The sequence below is a fragment of the Schistocerca cancellata genome, chromosome 1 (assembly GCF_023864275.1).
Source record: "Schistocerca cancellata isolate TAMUIC-IGC-003103 chromosome 1, iqSchCanc2.1, whole genome shotgun sequence".
NCBI classification, from domain to species: domain Eukaryota; kingdom Metazoa; phylum Arthropoda; class Insecta; order Orthoptera; family Acrididae; genus Schistocerca; species Schistocerca cancellata.
The window spans coordinates 254,574,115-254,591,126 of NC_064626.1; the positions used below are offsets into that span (position 1 = coordinate 254,574,115).

General features: G+C 34.5%; 1 protein-coding gene across 2 annotated transcripts in view; it reads left to right on the plus strand.

Annotated features, from left to right (window-relative positions):
- The window catches only part of LOC126170560 (ras-related protein Rab-37-like), a 379,498-nt gene extending 367,192 nt beyond the window's left edge, over positions 1-12,306 (plus strand). For both annotated transcript variants that reach the window (XM_049920735.1, XM_049920736.1), the window contains one exon: positions 2,994-12,306. In XM_049920735.1, the coding sequence (XP_049776692.1) occupies positions 2,994-3,102 (109 nt within the window). In that variant the 3' untranslated portion in view covers positions 3,103-12,306. The remainder of the gene's footprint in view (positions 1-2,993) is intronic.
- Positions 12,307-17,012: the final 4,706 nt, after the last annotated feature.

Below are 17,012 nucleotides of genomic sequence, written 5' to 3' on the forward strand. Positions count from 1 at the left end.
CTCACTACTCTTGATGAACTGTGGTATCTTGTTGAAGCTGCATGGGCAGCTGTACCTGTGCACGCCATCGAAACTCTGTTTGACTCAGTGCCCAGGCCCATCAAAGCCGTTATTACGGCCAGAGGTGGTTGTTCTGGGTACTGATTTCTCAGGATCTATGCAACCAGATTGCGTGAAAATGTAATCGCATGTCAGTTCTAGTATAATATATTTGTCCAATGAATACCCGTTTATCATCTGCATTTCTTCTTGGTATAGCAATTTTAATGGCTATTAGTCTATTTACTCCTTAATGAAATTTGTCATTAAATATATATCACTTTTTCAGACCAACAGCTCTGTTCATGGAATCAATACTAGAAATAAGAATAATCTTCACAAGGATTTAAAGTCTCTCACTCTTTTACAGAAAGGTGTGCATTATTCAGGAACACACCTTTTCAATAACTTGCTAGCAGCCATAAAAAGCTTAAGAACCAATGAAATTCAGTTTAAGAGAGGCTTAAAGGATATATTTATGGTCAACTCCATTGATGAATTTCTTAGTAGAACCAACTCTCTCTCTCTCTCTCTCTCTCTCTCTCTCTCTCTCTGTGTGTGTGTGTGTGTGTGTGTGTGTGTGTGTGTGTGTGTGTGTGTGTTTACAATCTAACTTCTGCATCATTTCAGTGCAGTAATATGTTCACTGTAAAAAAGTGTTGTAGTAGTTCTATTATTGGTTTATTACCTTATAAATAAAAAAAAACATTTGTTTTTAAATTCAGTCTATTAATGTGATCTTATTAAATAAGTATTGAAAAGTGATCCTTTCATATAATGTCCATTAAAAAAAATTGACAATCAAGGTACATTAGCTTAGTTGTTTTAGTTGCAAATATTTGTCATGTATTACTGTTTTTCTGACATGTTCTACATCCTGGATGACCTCCTCACTATGGATCAATTGGAACAAAAGTAAATCTGCTCTAATCTAAACTGGAATGTGTCTCACACAAATGTAAGGCTGTTTCACTTTTTTAATAATTTGATGAAGCCTGGAGGGACATTTGCATCGAATGTTTAATTGCAGAGCTTCATCAGTCACTCAACAAACTGAGGCAATCACACATAGTTGTGACTGATGTGTCATCCTTCACACAACTGAACTACACATGGTCTGTATCTCAACATTTCTGGTGAGATGTTACTTGCACAACTGATTTTGGACAGCATTCAATATAACCAGAACAACTGCATACCCAATCCCTTTTATTTCCAATATTTTCACTGGGCCTTTGCCAGGGTAAATGTTTCAAAAAGTAAGAGCTGCCAAATAACTATAAGTGCCAGAATAAATGGAAAAACAGAAAATAGCAGCTTGGACAGTACAACGGTTAACAACGATAATAATTTGGAGTTTTCATTCAAAGCAAGAGAAGCTTTTACAATAAGACAAATTAGTTTCTCATATAAAAATAAGACTTTGTAAAACCTAAAGATATTTCCACATACATTTTATAAATAACAGAACATCATTTGAAAGCCACAGTAACAGAACAGATGCACCCAGAAGAATGTAAGTTGGTATCGCATTACTGTAGTATAATATGTTTATATATACTAAAAGTGGAATAAAATCCCAGGCCACAGACCTGTGCTGAGCAGCTATTTGAGTGCCGTACTTCAACAATGCACTTGCAAACATACAAGACAGCAGTTCTAACAATATAGGCCACCAACAGGAATTAATCAAATAGAGGGTACTGATAAGACTTATTAGAAGTAACTGGCAAATGATTGTATGTGGAGATTTCAATATAGATATCTTCTCAGTTTGCTGATTAAGAGCACATAAGGTTACAAATATCCAACTTTGGTTTGATCCTCAAAGTAAGATTCAAAACAAGAATAAAATGTCATAATGAAACATCAGTTTATAATTTATTTTTGAATCATACTGTCTTTAATAAAATTGGTGAGTGCACCACAAAAAATGGTTTTTGTCTGTAGTGGTCAAATGGCAGCAGAAAGCATTCCCAATAATCCATGTTCAATTAAAAAAGGCAAATGAAGATTCCACATGATGAATAATTAGTCAGTTAGACAGTTTACAGGGTGAACAATGTGAAGAAGTTTACCAAGGACTCATAATAGAAGTGAAATTTATTTCTTTGTTATAAATATTCTTAGAGCTCGTAGAATCAAGTTTCGTTTTACAATGGACCTGGGACATTTACACTTGAGGCTACAAAAAAGAATGGCTAACATCTAGAATAAAAATATGTTGTGCTAGGAGGAGAGAGCCTTTTAACGCAAAGGACTAGCTGTAATCAATATGTAATAATGAACAACAAGCAGTTCCACAAAATTCCTTAGCACCTCATCAAAAAGGCAAAAATTATGTACTGGAATGACTCAAGCTATACAATGCAAAAATGAAATCACAAATATCTGCTGCAACACCAGAGAAAAGGTACCTGACAACTTTTATTAGAGGCACGTGGCAGATGAGTGATTGAATAGTGTCAGTGACTGTGATAAGTACTTGTCAGTGAAATGTTGTGTTGAGGATCTCGATGATAGAGATGGAAAGAGGGGTGTAAAATGCAGTGCCTTAACTTTAACCTCCTTCTGCTAAAAGTCAACAAGAACACCAATAATTTGTGTGGAAATGCTAAAAATTTCAAACATGGCTTTCAAGCACATTCTGATGAGCCACCTCTCATTATCTTATCTCAATTCTGTTCATGAAAATGTATCCATTAACAAAACTGAAAATTGCTGCATTGTATAAATGTTGTATAGGTGCTTAACTTTCTTTTTGAAAGCTAACTGATCTGTAAGTTTAGGAAATAACTGCATTTTTGCAGCTTAACTGATAACTCAGAAATCCCATAAGTTTCCATATTCTTATTCATCAGTATTAAACCTGTGAACTGCAGCTGCATAAATAAAGATTTTATATACAGCAATATCATTTTGAAATACCTGTCAACTGAAATTACTGTTTTCAGGGAGCTGAAGGCACGCAAGAGTGGGAATTCAGATGCCAACAAGTTCAACGTACAAGAGTATGTGCGAGAACAGGCACAGCGTGGCTCATGCCCACCATGCAACACGTGAGCTTTCAGGACTGTCGTCTCTGCTGTGTTAAGAATGTTTTGTACCTGCTAGTGTGTTGCACATGGACTGCTGTGTCATCTACAACAGATCTGAATACTTAAGATAAAATGATATATTATGAATAGCCTTCATTCAGTTGATTTTATTAGTTCGTTGCAACATCGTAAGTTACCAAGCCATAAAATTGCTAGTGTACTCTATGCAAATATAATGTCACTGATATTGATAATTGGGTACATTTCCCATGGAAGAAAATAAAACTAAAATCTTGAACACTGGCAATGGATGCCTCCAGTTACATTTTGTCAAGGTAATGCTGCTACACTCCAGCACATTCTTTTATGCAGAACTATTGATATGAAAATAAAAGATACAGAGATTGGAACAATCTGTTTAACATATCAGTAACGTTTGTTTTCATCATAGAATGTAATGCTTAGTTACAGAAAATAGTCTCATTCGGTTTAATAAAACTATTTTTATGCCTATAATCCTTCAATCACATCACTAAAATTGGACCAATTATGTCCCACTAGAATAATGTTTGAAATGCTGCAGGGTCATTTAACTAAAACAACTTTCAAATGAGTACTTCTTCTTTCATAGTGAATAACTGTACTGAGTATTTTTGATAAGCTATTTAGCTTAGTGGGAAACACATCCAAACAATTAAGCTTATTTCAACATTAGTGAGGTTTTTAAATACAAGCCCTTGACATAATTCAGTTTTTAATTCATTTCAGTTCAGATGAATCTCTTATTTGTAACTATACTCCTATTTATCCTCTTTTTGTTAAAGACAATAGGAGTACTACTTTGGGGTGTTATTTAAACTACTGATTCCATGCATTATTTTAAAAATAAAACTTGTGAAGGCTCAGTGGGTAATAGCTATACATGTTCCATTTTCCATATTTCCAGGGAGAGTATATTTCAAATTTTTCCACAAATACATTACATTTTATCTTTCAGATACTAAACTCAAAGAGATCTTCTCCCCCCACCCCCACCCCACAACTGCTCCCCCCTCCCAAATCACCATTTCTGATACTTTGTGAATTCAAATATAGTATTCTCAAGCAGAGATCATTTCTCTGTCCACCATCCCCCTCCTCCCACTGCTTGATTAAAAACTAGTCTCAGCTGTTGCAATATACACACTGCCTTTTATTACACCCTTTTAATACTGACATTAGCAAATAGTACATGCAGTTATTATTTAATATTGCTCTAAAAATATTTTAGCTAAACTATGTCAGCTTATACTCATACGAAGCTCTTACCTTTGCTCCTGAATTATTATTTCTCATAGTTACTTTCAGTTATGAGGTTTTATGACTACTGTCTTCCACCACTCTTTATGTTTCTTATCCTAACATTCAAATGTAAATAATCATAAAACTCACTGTATTATTCACAATAATTATGGGCATGCAATGTTACTCATTATTTTCATGTACACAGTGAGATTTGATCTCACTTGACAATAATGTTACCTTGGAGATTCATGGGACTTGCTTACTGTCTAATTCTAGGGAACCATGCAAAAGTTTCTGTCTTTGTTAAAACTGTGTGTTGTTTTCTCAGTAGGGGCTCTGAAATATACTGACTAATGAAGCCACCTTCTTCTTATGAAGGAAATTTGTCATACAATCCACTATCATTTGGTAATCATGTCTGCACTTCCATACTAACAATTTATTTCCCTGTAGTTAAAAGCTATTTTTCTTTATTACATCTTTTGCCTGTGTTACACTTTTAACTTATTCCATTGTAACAGGAATACCTTTTCCCTTAGAGCCATTACTAGATGCACTAAATCAAATGAAAAAGCGTAAAATGAGGATCTAGAAAAGTCCATTAATATTGCCACAGAAATGAAGCAGCTCATACCAAATTGAAGACAGTGCTCAGTGCATAGTTCCAAGTCAAAATGGTACTCTCTGTGGGCATAAACTAGTGATAACTGCCAGTTTAAGAAACTGCCAGCAAATATATGAACAAAATAGCCATGTGGCACTAGTCCTTAGGGTACATGGCTACTCTCTTAATATATTTTCTTTATGTATAACAAAATTAGACCATATCAAACATAAAAACATTAGTGAGGGTCAAGTGTAAAATTAACTGACAATTTCAATTCTAAAAATTTAAAAGAGTTCTACACAAACCATTAATCATACAGGAACAATTGAGACAGTGGCTGGAAAAAGGGATATAGACAGAAATCATGTTTTTGAGACACAGAGCTTTAAAATTTTGTTTTCTGTTTACAAAATTATTTCATTTATACCCCACTATAATTCTTGCATTCTGAGTTAAATATAAGCTTCCTTATTAGAATAAGTTCAGTTTCTTGACATTTAAATACTTATTTCATTAGAGCACGAGTCTTTAAAAAGCTTTCTCTGCCTAGCAAATACTGTAATAATTGATTATGTAATAAAAAACCTGTAAACAGAAAATTATTTGTGCAGATAATGCAATTTATTACTGAAGTTGAAAATGAACACTCATTTTATAAATAATACTATTGCCAACAATATACAAATGTTATCAGTTAATACCTACAAGACATGCAAATCACCTTCATTATCAGATATACGTGCTTCTGGAGTAGCTGGGTATCTTTACACTACATAACTTTCAGTTCAATCTTGCCTGGTCAGTGAACTGGCATAAGTCTTGAACATCCTTTATCTCTGTTGCGTTTACCAACACTGGAGAACAATCATTACACTGAACTGATTCAAGTGTTTGTATGTCAGATACACAAAAAAACAGAAATGAACATAACTTAGTGTGTAAGTTCCTGAAGCACATAATGTTCCATCTGTTTTGTATTGTAGCCATACTCTGAATTCATCTAGAAAAAGGAGGCCTGTAGAAAGAACTTGCACATTAATCCATTCCAGGCTCTGATTATATCAGCATCAAATCAAGCATTGAATGGTGGAGATTAGCATAAACTGATTGCTTCAAGGTACGGCTTAGCTGTAGGAATAATGGTTTCCTTCTTTAGAGCTTATGATAAAATTTCTAACGCACAAGAAGAAAAAGTGTCCACACATTGAGAAGAGAAGTATAATGACATTCCATATGAACAACAAGTAATGATGGCCAAATTCTTATTTTGCCCACATGCAGCATTAGTAAGAAATATTATGTTTGAACATGTACATCTACAGCAGTCTTTTGTACAACTGCCTGGTAACATTCAGCTTTGATGCCAGAAAAGTTTTGGGCATCATTGAATTCTATGGCAATACATCTCTCACTGTCTTTAGCTTCCTCTAAAATTTCTCTTTTAATTTCAAAGTATTTTTCAATCTTTTTCTTGTGAAGTAAGCGTTCAACTCTGCAGCTGTCATTAGGACTATGTTTAAGTTTCCTCTCACACTGTGAACAATAGTCACACACATCATTTTTAGATTCGCAGAATGACACTCTACATTTCTGTGTAAAAAATTTGAAGTATGCATTTTATTTCATAGTAATAGCTTTCCCATTTTGATCCTTAAAATATTTCCTGAACATTTTGTAAAGTACTTTAACATTTAAATCTGGATCATCAAAATAATAATAGATTTATGAATATAATAGAAGGAAACATTCCACGTGGGAAAAAATATATATAAAAACAAAGATGATTTGACTTACCAAACGAAAGCACTGGCACGTCGATAGACACACAAACAAACACAAACATACACACAAAATTCTAGCTTTCGCAACCAATGGTTGTCTGCTTGTGTCTGTATAAGGGTGGATGGATATGTGTGTGTGTGTGCGAGTGTATACCCGTCCTTTTTTCCCCCTAAGGTAAGTCTTTCCGCTCCCGGGATTGGAATGACTCCTTACCCTCTCCCTTAAAACCCAAATCCTTTTGTCTTTCCCTCTCCTTCCCTCTTTCCTGATGAGGCAACCGTTGGTTGCGAAAGGTAGAATTTTGTGTTTATGTTTATGTTTGTTTGTGTGTCTATCGACGTGCCAGCGCTTTCATTTGGTAAGTCAAATCATCTTTGTTTTTAAATATAATAATAGATTTACTTTGACAGTAATGACTTCTTTTTTTGTACAGGTGCTTTGTCATCAACTCCCATATATTTTGACCAAACTCAATAGCCTGTTAGCATGAGCACCTTTTGCTTTCTCAAAAGATTTATTTAGCACAACTTTCTCCTGAATGCAGGACACTCTCTTAACACCGACCTTAAGTAAAGTTAATAAAAATTGGTGACAAATTTTGACTTATGTTCCTTGCAGATTTAGCCTATATGCCAAGACATGTGATCAATTCTTTGCAGTACTTAGAGGTACAGTTTTTGGTTCATTACTTATGATAAAATTAGCTTGTATCATATGTTATATTTATATAGACCCACTTAACTAAAACCTTTTGAATAATTATTCTTGATATTCCTCATTTAAATGTTTCTTCTTGCAATGTTTGTCTGGCAACAGCCCTTTATACATGCAAATATGTTTACCAGTGTTAACTTATTCAAAGCAGTAATACGCTGTTTGGCTATATTTCTTGCTGCTATTGTATATTCATTAATCCAAAATTCTCCCCTTGTTGGTTTTCTTCAACCAGAATGGACAGACTTGTGCTGTAGGCCATTTGTTTATTCAGAATGTATGTCTAGAAAGTTACATGAGTGAACATAACATACTCCCATACTTCTTTTATGATAACAAAGCATCAAATTTTAAATTAAAAGCTACTGTACAGTATCTATCATCATTATGCAGCAGTAATAAGCTGTGCAATCATTCAGTCAAACTGCTCTCCTGGCCTCTAGAGTCAGCTGGTTGAATCATAAATTGCAGAGATTAAGATGAAAGTATAGTGGATTATTTAAACATGTGGGTGGAAAAAAGGTGCATAAGCCATGTACCTTTTTTCCAGTTGCTGTCTCAGTTATCCTACAGTATATACCAACCAATAAATGTGAATAACAAGACAACAGTTAGAAATGAATTACTGTTTCTCATACTTTTCATTCTCTGTGCTGAAAGATCATACAGTCTGTTTCAGTTTGGACTCAATGTAGAGTGAGGGTCCTATCTCTTAATTAAGACATAATAGTGGAGAGGTAGTCCCAATTGAGAATATTTTTGGAGTGGATTTCCACTTGTAATGTTTTCGTTACTGTTAAGGGAAAGTGCCTGTAAACTTTGGTCAGAGCAGAAGGATCAATTTTTCATATGGCCAAATTCTTATTTTGCCCACACGCAGCATTAGTAAGACATATTATGTTTGAACATGTACATCTACAGCATTATGCAGCATGCAGATTTTCATCAATTTTTCATATAATTTTCTATTTTCCATATAATTTTGGGGCAGTGTGTCTCACACAAAAAAATTCAATGTCTAATGTTTACATAAATGACTGGTTTATGTGTATACAGAGTAAAGTTGATGACTTTCTTGACAACTGAATTGTACTTACATCACTGCTGACTGTGACTTTGCTTTTATTTCTTTTTTTGTTATTATTACAAGAAAGACCAAATTTTTACATTAGCAGATATCATAACATTGAGCAACCTTTATCCATGTCTCAGATTTATATGATTAAAGTGAAAACTGCTGCAATAAAACCAAACTAGAAGATTTTATTGATGAAAATGAGTGCTACACTACAGGCATTAAAGCAATATTTATTTAAATGTAAGGGCAGCCAATAAAAGTGTAGGAAGTTTGAACACTTGCTGCACAGTCAGCAGCAGACACAGGCAAGTGCAGAGAACATGAAGCACATCATCATTTTGTTAAGGAGCCTTGTAGCCTTCATAGTTCCTAAAAAATCATTAGAGCTGAACTCTGTCCATTCATTGAAGAGTATATTTGAATGTGTTCTTTTATGAGCAAAACTTTTTACCTTCAAGCACATTTCAAATACAGCCCTTAGGTATCCTGTGCAAATTTTTCAGCTTATTTTCTATATAGTCCACACCACGTCTCCAGTCTTGCAGATGACTATGCAGGTTACATTTACATAGTTATTGTTGGTTGTTTTATCAATCTGTTATCAGTTGTTTGTTATGGGAATGGTGCCATCTTGACATGAGACTATACTTTCAGCACTGTCTTCAGTGCGGTCTGACTTGCTTTATTTATATTGTAATGTCATTCAGTTTCTTCCTTCTTGATTTTACACTTTCACATTTCATGTACAATATCTGAAGAAGGCCATAAGCCAAAAATTTTATGTAACTATAAATTAAATAAATTAAAGGTTTTATATAGACAGAAATTGGAATAAAGTGCAGAAATGGATCATATTTCCTCCATTGACAATAAGCTGTTAGTTACAAATGAACTTCAAATGTTGAAACTGTTCATGAGTTTTGTGTTCTTTAAAGATGACAGTTTTGACCTTTCATAAGAATATTTTGTCATGTAATTGTAGTGAAAAATCAATTGCAACCCTGTATATTTGTGTAACACTGGCACAAAAATAAATGAAATGGAAACAAATTTGTTTAAATTTTTTGCTAAAAGTAGCTGCCCACTTATCTGGTTACAGATAATAAATAATATATATCCACATTCCCTGTGGCAGAAAATTAATCAGTGGTAAGAATTTGCATTGTGCTGGTGAAGAGATTTTGCATAAAATTTAAACAAACATGTTGTGCTTTGTGTACCTTATGCCATTTCATAATTGACCTACAAATGAAATGAAATCAAAATTATCTGAAGCTCATTTAAGACAAAAGTATTCCCAAGGTAAACTGATTTAAAAGAACTCAAAATGTTTATATGTTTGCAAAAATATTTTCTTAAATTGTTGTAATGTCTCTTTCAACCTTTTTTTATATTGTTGTAAACTGCTTCATGTCACAAACTTTTTAAATATATTTTGATAAAGATAATAATACATTCAGAAGTACATATAACTTTAATTTGTCCTTCAAATTGTTCAAGTCTAACTGAAAAGCAAAGAAAGAAAAAATTGTCACAGAAATAAATTTGATCCTATTGCCAAACTTTCTCAGCTTGTCAGACATAGTCTTGTCATTCAGAACCAAATGCGGTCTTTGTTTTTACCCAATTTTCATGTATTTTGCTATTGGAAAAGAATATGTAATTGTATAATATCTACAGGATCCCAGCCAGTCTTAGAATTTCCAAACTGAAGAAAGAATAACAGTGATAGCAGAAAAAATAATATAGGTGGAGGTTAATTTACATGCTCCAGTTTTCAATAATTTCACAGCAGTGCTGAGATGAATATCTTTACTCATTTGAAACGAATGTAAGTCATTTGAATGAAGGCAATGGATACTGTGTAAGGCATATATTGCAGAAAATGTGTTAAGCATGTTGTTACTGTCTTGTTGTCTATACCAATTGTACTTGCATTTTATGTGTGAATAACTCTTTTATATGTAAGTTTGATGTGGAAAAGAATATAACATAATTGTTAAACCTGAAGGAATAAAGATGTGTATTTATAATAGAGAAAATTGCTACAGAATTATTTATGTGGAGTTTAAGTCACAACAGCAGTAAGTATTAGATTACTTTAATTGAATTTTTTTACAATTCTTGTTCTTCTATAACCAGTTTTTTTCGGATAAGTTTGCACATCTCCTTCTGTTGTAGTGAACACAAAGGTGATGGAAAAATCAAAGAACAGAAAAAATAAGTTCAAAAATTTTATTTCATTATGTCCAGCATTATAAGTGTTTTTTCATCCTTCTCCTTTATTTATTTGTAATCTATGGAATCTTTCCTGTTTTTACAGATCACAGGAATTCCAGTAAGAAAGATGATGTTAATATATATAGAAGTGTAGAGTCTATTGAGCATATTATAAAATGTTTGTTGTTGGCAAAATTGTATCTTTATAAAATATGTTATGAAACCATTAAATATTCTTAAGATAATGTTGCTGGTGATGCTTTATGTACAAGTATATATACATGAAAATGATTCACATAAAAATGCAAACTATTGTCTACATGCAAAAGACAATAGTTGTATTTTCTTTCATAGTTAGTGATTAGGCAATAGATATTGCATACAAATGTCGGAATGACCAGTGGCAACAGTTGCAAAACCAAGCAAGTAATCTTAAGTGACTTGAAATACTCCATGAGTGTATTTGAATTACCAAAAGAACTAAGCAGCTAAAAATCATGAAAAACAATAAATGAGTAGCATTATTTGCAGGAAATAAAACATTTCTGTTGGACTTGTTTCTTTTCTTATTTTCTTATTTTTTAAGTATTTGTAAGTGCATGTAACAGGTGTAATTTAAATAAAATTCATTCAACTGGTTGTAAGTTTTGCAAAGCCACATGTCTGAAAGTGGTTACCATCTGTTAACAAAATGCATTATTTGCAGTACAAATAGAGCTCCTTCTTACGTACTTGTGTCATGTGCACTATTTTTGGAACAGTTAGCTGCAGTAGTTTCGCTCATACAATAATGAGATACCTCATCGCACATGGGCAGTAGTTCCAACCAACATTTCTGTTTGTACTAAGATGTCTTTTACTGTGCCTGTAATACTTGTTCATGAAGGAATCTCCGTATGTTGACCGTTGATGTAGTTATCAGTGAAAGTTGTACTGATTTTACTGATATATATATATGTATGAAAAATATGATTGTAAGGTACTTGTATGTATGAGTGTGATCTTTCAAGCTTTCTCTGTAAAACATAATCTGCAGGTTTTTGGTTTGCAGCTTCATGTAACGATAATGTTAACTTGGCTGAAAACTTGCACATCTGGAGTTTATATATTAGAATGTCTATGTGCAGAAATACTTAAAAAAAGTCAATTATAAGCACAGCTGACTGAAGACACTGTATTAATATTTTTAATTTCAATTTCAACCCTCTGATATAATGTAAAATTAATATATAATTGCTCATTATTTAGTTACCAGACTAACAGTTGAGCTGTTTAGATTCTTTGAATGCACTATTTTGAAATGTGTATGCCTGCAAGAACAGTGATGTGTTTTACTTTGCTGTATATATGGTAATTCTGGCCATAACTGTGCATCATTATTAGTTGAAGAATAAAAACCTGTTTGAGAATGATTGTGAAAGATATTTGTTGTTTCCAACTGCTGAAAAGTACAGCACTTTTTACAGCTGAATTGATCATAACATGGACATTGTTATGATTTATGTAAATTTGTCCATATGAATATATAGATATGAAGTCACAAAGATTTTGTGTTCCTTCCAGAGATTTTTTTAAAATGGCATTTGAACAACACCCATACAGCCTGCCTCAAAATGATTTTTTAACACATGTGTAACAGACTGAACCTTTAAAAAAGCAATTAACCATTAAATTCATTTACCATAAAATTAAGTCAGTGATCTCAGAAAATTAAAAATATGTTCATTATTATGAAGGAGATTTGATAACACAAATCATACCTAACCATTTATTATGTTTGTCACCCTCTGCCACCACACCCACCCATCTTTCCCCACTCCTCTCTTTTGCGCTCCTTTTTTCCCCACCTCCCTCCCCTACGACCTCCTGATGTTGTACCTGTTGGCATTCTAGTCCCTGCACACTCCACCAGACAGCATTCCTCTGCCCATCCACCCATACAGTACTCATCACCGCACCCTCCAGATGGTTGCTGCTGTCCTACACGATAGTTGCATTCTGGCCTGAGCTGCTGGAGTTTGTGGTCAAGTATGCATGAGTCGCACTTGCCTGTGTGTACAAATGATGTCTCTCTCTCTCTCTCTCTCTCTCTCTCTTTTTCTAATGAAAGCTGTGGCTGAAAGTTTTGTGTAAGTGTCTTTTAATTGTACCTGTCTGCAACTTAATGTGTCTTCTTGATGGTAAGTAGCAATCTATCTTTTCTTACATTCTTCATTTACTATAGTATAATGTAAAAAAATTATAGAAAACATGTTTTATATATTCTGATTTCTCCTGTAATAAACTTGTACAGAAGGTTATACACTTTTGTTTTCTGTTGCTAAAACTTTTGAATACTCATTGGTAAAGCATTACCAGAGGACATCAGATGCTGCAGTAATTACAGTGTTTCTTTATATTTTATGTTGCAGCAAAAGAAAATATGGTTGACATGTTCCTCATTGCTGAATTCACATGAAGAAGCTGTAGTAGAGATGTTCCCAGAATCTCCCATGACTGAAGAAAAGCCATGTCATTGCCGCTATAAAGTTTACGCTATATCTGAAATTTTGCTACCCAGGATGTAATCAGAGATTAGGTACCACTATAGCATAGCATCTTGCTTTATTTTCATAAGCCCAATCATTCCAATGAGGCCTGATTCAAGTCGTTATAGTATGTGGGAGATTCTCAGATGGTATTTTATCAAATTTTGCTGAATCAGTGCACACAGCTCTCTCGGACAGAATATCTTCTTCATATTCATTTATTCCACCATGTCCTTTAGTGCAAAACATGATGGTAGTCTTATTTAGGCTAGAAAGCTCTTGAAATGCATCTATAATGCAGTATAGTACATAATTTTTTATGTTTTTGTCATTATAGTATTTTAACAGCACCAGTGATGAGTATTAATCTGGAAAAGTAATGATTATTTCTTGTTAAACTTCTTCTGTGTGCTTAAATTCCTTTAAAATTACTATGGTTTCTTCAGTGAGTATGGACATTACTTCAGGGAGCTCGAATTTTTCCCCTTGATTAGTCTTGCCATCTACAAATGAACTTCCTGCTCTGTCTTTTTGTTTAGTCTCATCTGTGTAATTATTTCTTGAGAATGGCCACACTGCTAAACTGTCAGCAAAATTTCTCTCTTTCAGTGTACCTTACAGGGATGGAAGATACATTGTAGTGCTCAGCTTCAGTAAGGCGTTAGTGTAGGGTGGGCTGAAGCAGCAAAAATTTGGGAAGTGGTGACATATTCACAAGAAGGGAAAGCATTGAAGTCAATCTCTGCTATGGGTTTCTTCTTAAGCCAGTATTTGTCTGCATAGCACTTAGTAGTGAATTCTCTAATCTAACTGTCATGTAAGGATGTATCAACAGGAATATATTGGTGATTTACTTCCTGTGCAGTTCTAATGGTATTTCATTATTTTTCACCAGTAAAACATTAGTTGGAGTTGATTTAGGAGCTCTAATACAGACTCTCTTGGTTTCATACTGGCACTTATCTAGCTTCTCAAGGCTATTTCGTGTTGCTGAACCATAGCATATGCATCTGCAGTCCATATAAAGTCTTATTAGAGTGCTATTGTGATGATGCAGTTTCTTGGGTCTGCACCTAATGTACACCTGTTACAACATGAAGGATATTTGTGGCACCTTCACATTTTTTAATTACGTGCTTAATCTGTTGTGACCACATTAGGTTATTATCGATGTAAAGCCTAAGTACTTGACCACTCTTTCGAATGGCAAAATGAAAGGTTCTAATTTTATGCTTCTTTTTTATTAAGCCTATATATGGTATATACCCACACACAACTGATATATGAACCATAGACCTTGCCGTTGGTGGGGAGCCGTGGATGCCTAAGTGATACAGATAGCTGTACTGTAGGTGCAACCACAATGGTGGGGTATCTGTTGAGAGGCCAGACAAAAATGTGGTTCCTGAAGAGGGGCAGCAGCCTTTTCAGTAGTTGAAGGGGCAACAGTCTGGATGATTGATTGAACAGACCTCACAACATGAATCAAAAGAGCATTGCCGTGCTGGTTCTGTGAACAGCTGGAAACAAGGGGTAACTACAGCTGTAGTCTTTTTCCAAGTGCATAGAGCTTTACTGTATGGTTAAATGATGATGGCATCCTGTTGGGTAAAATATTCTGGAGGTAAAATAGTCACCCACTTGGATCTCTTGGTGGGGACTACTCAGGAGGATATTGTTATCAGGAGAAAGAGAACTGGCATTCTACAGGTCGGAGCACAGAATGTCAGATCCCTAAATTGGGCAGGTAAATTAGAAAATTTAAAAAGGGAAATGCATAGGTTAGTCAGATATAGTGGGAATTAGTGAAGTTCGGTGTCAGGAGGAACAAGACTTTTGTTCAGGCGAATACAGGGTTATAAATACAAAATCAGATATAGGTAGTGCAGGAGTGGTTTAATAATGAACAAAAAGTTGGAATGTGGATAAGCTACTATGAACAGCATAGTGAATGCATTGTTGAAGCCAACAGACATGAGGCCCATGCCTACCACAGCAGTACAAGTTTACATACCAACTAGCTCCACAAACGAAGAAACTGAAGAAATGTATGATGTGATAAAATAAATTATTCAGATAGGTAAGAGAGATGAAAATTTAATAGTCATGGGGGACTGGAACTTGACAGTAGGAAAAGGAAGGGAAGGAAAAGTAGTAGCTGAATATGGACTGGGGGTAAGTAATGAAAGAGGAAGCCACCTGGTAGAATATTGCTTACATAACTTAATCATAGCTAAAGCTTGGTTCAAGAATCATGAAAGAAGGTTGTATACTGGGAAGGTTTCAGATAGATTATATAATGGTAAGACACAGAGTTAGGAACCAGGTTTTAAATTGTCAACTTGCTTAATCTGTTGTCCATTACATTCTATATTTATAACCCCCAGTTTTTTATGTGTCATGTGAAACAATGCATAATGAGTTTTTTGATATTCATATAGAGTCCATTACAGTTAAACCATTTGAGAATGTCATCAATACATTGTTTGCAGATGTTTCCCAGTTGTTCCCTGTTGCTTTTTCAACTAGAAGAGAAGTATTGTTAGTGAATAGGGTGAACTTGCTCACTGACATGGTGCAGTGTGGGAGGTCATTTATACATATAAGAAACAGTAAGGGTCCTAGTACCGAACCTTGAGGCACTTCAGTATTGAATGTGTTCCACTTGGCTAAAGCTGAGATTCCACTACTTTCAACAATTCTTACACTTTGTTTCCCATCTGTAAGGTAGGATTTAATTCAAGTCCCCATTATTCTACTTAACCCATAGTAGTCTCCTTTATTTAGCAGAATCATCAATTGACTGAGAATGTTATGGCTGTTCAGGTGATTAACAATTCTCCTGTATACCAGTTTCTCAAGGACCTTCGAAAAACTTGTTAGCAGGGACATTGGGCAGCAGTGTGGTACATCAGTTTTTTCACTTTTCTTGAAAAGTTGTTTCACACAGACATATTTTAATCTAAGTGGAATAATACCTTGTTTTAGGGATCCATTAAAAATGTGACCAAGATTGCATTTATATAACCATGACAGTGCTTGAGTATCTTAGTTGAAATACTAGGTCTTTCCTTCTGCCATTTTTTCTCAAAGTTTGGGGCTTAATTGGGAAAAACTTACAAGAAATTATGACTCATAGTATTGCCCATTGTTAGCCACTACATTTCCCATCTTTCAGATAGCATACAAATCTCGTGGCGGAAGAACTGACATCTTTTGTGGGGATCTATGAATCAATTCAATTTTGCACTTGTTCATGTGATCGGAGGTGCTGGTCAGGCAGACTGTATGCCACTGATCAAAAGAGGTGGTAGTCAGAGAGAGACGTATGGTGGGAGGGATAGGACTTCTCGTTTCAACATTTCCATGTATATTTTGGTGGTTTTTGTGACATGGGTTGAGCACTGACCTGTTGCAGTATCACCTTAACGTGTCTATCACTGTATTGTTGCCACTTGTGTTTCAGTGCTGGGCTTGAATGCATCAATTGCTTTCGATAATGTTGTTCTGTGACTGTCTTCGTCTGTTTCAGTAGCTACGAAAACGAAAACGTTCTGTCTTCCACCGCCATGCCGGTCTTCGACATCAAAATCACTGTTCTTAAGGCATTGAAAACGTTCTCTGAACATTCTTCCACTAATAGTTCACTCACCATTGGTCTTACCAGGATTTTAAGAGCCACAGCAGCAGATTTCTTCATGTTAAAGCAGAAAATTAAAACT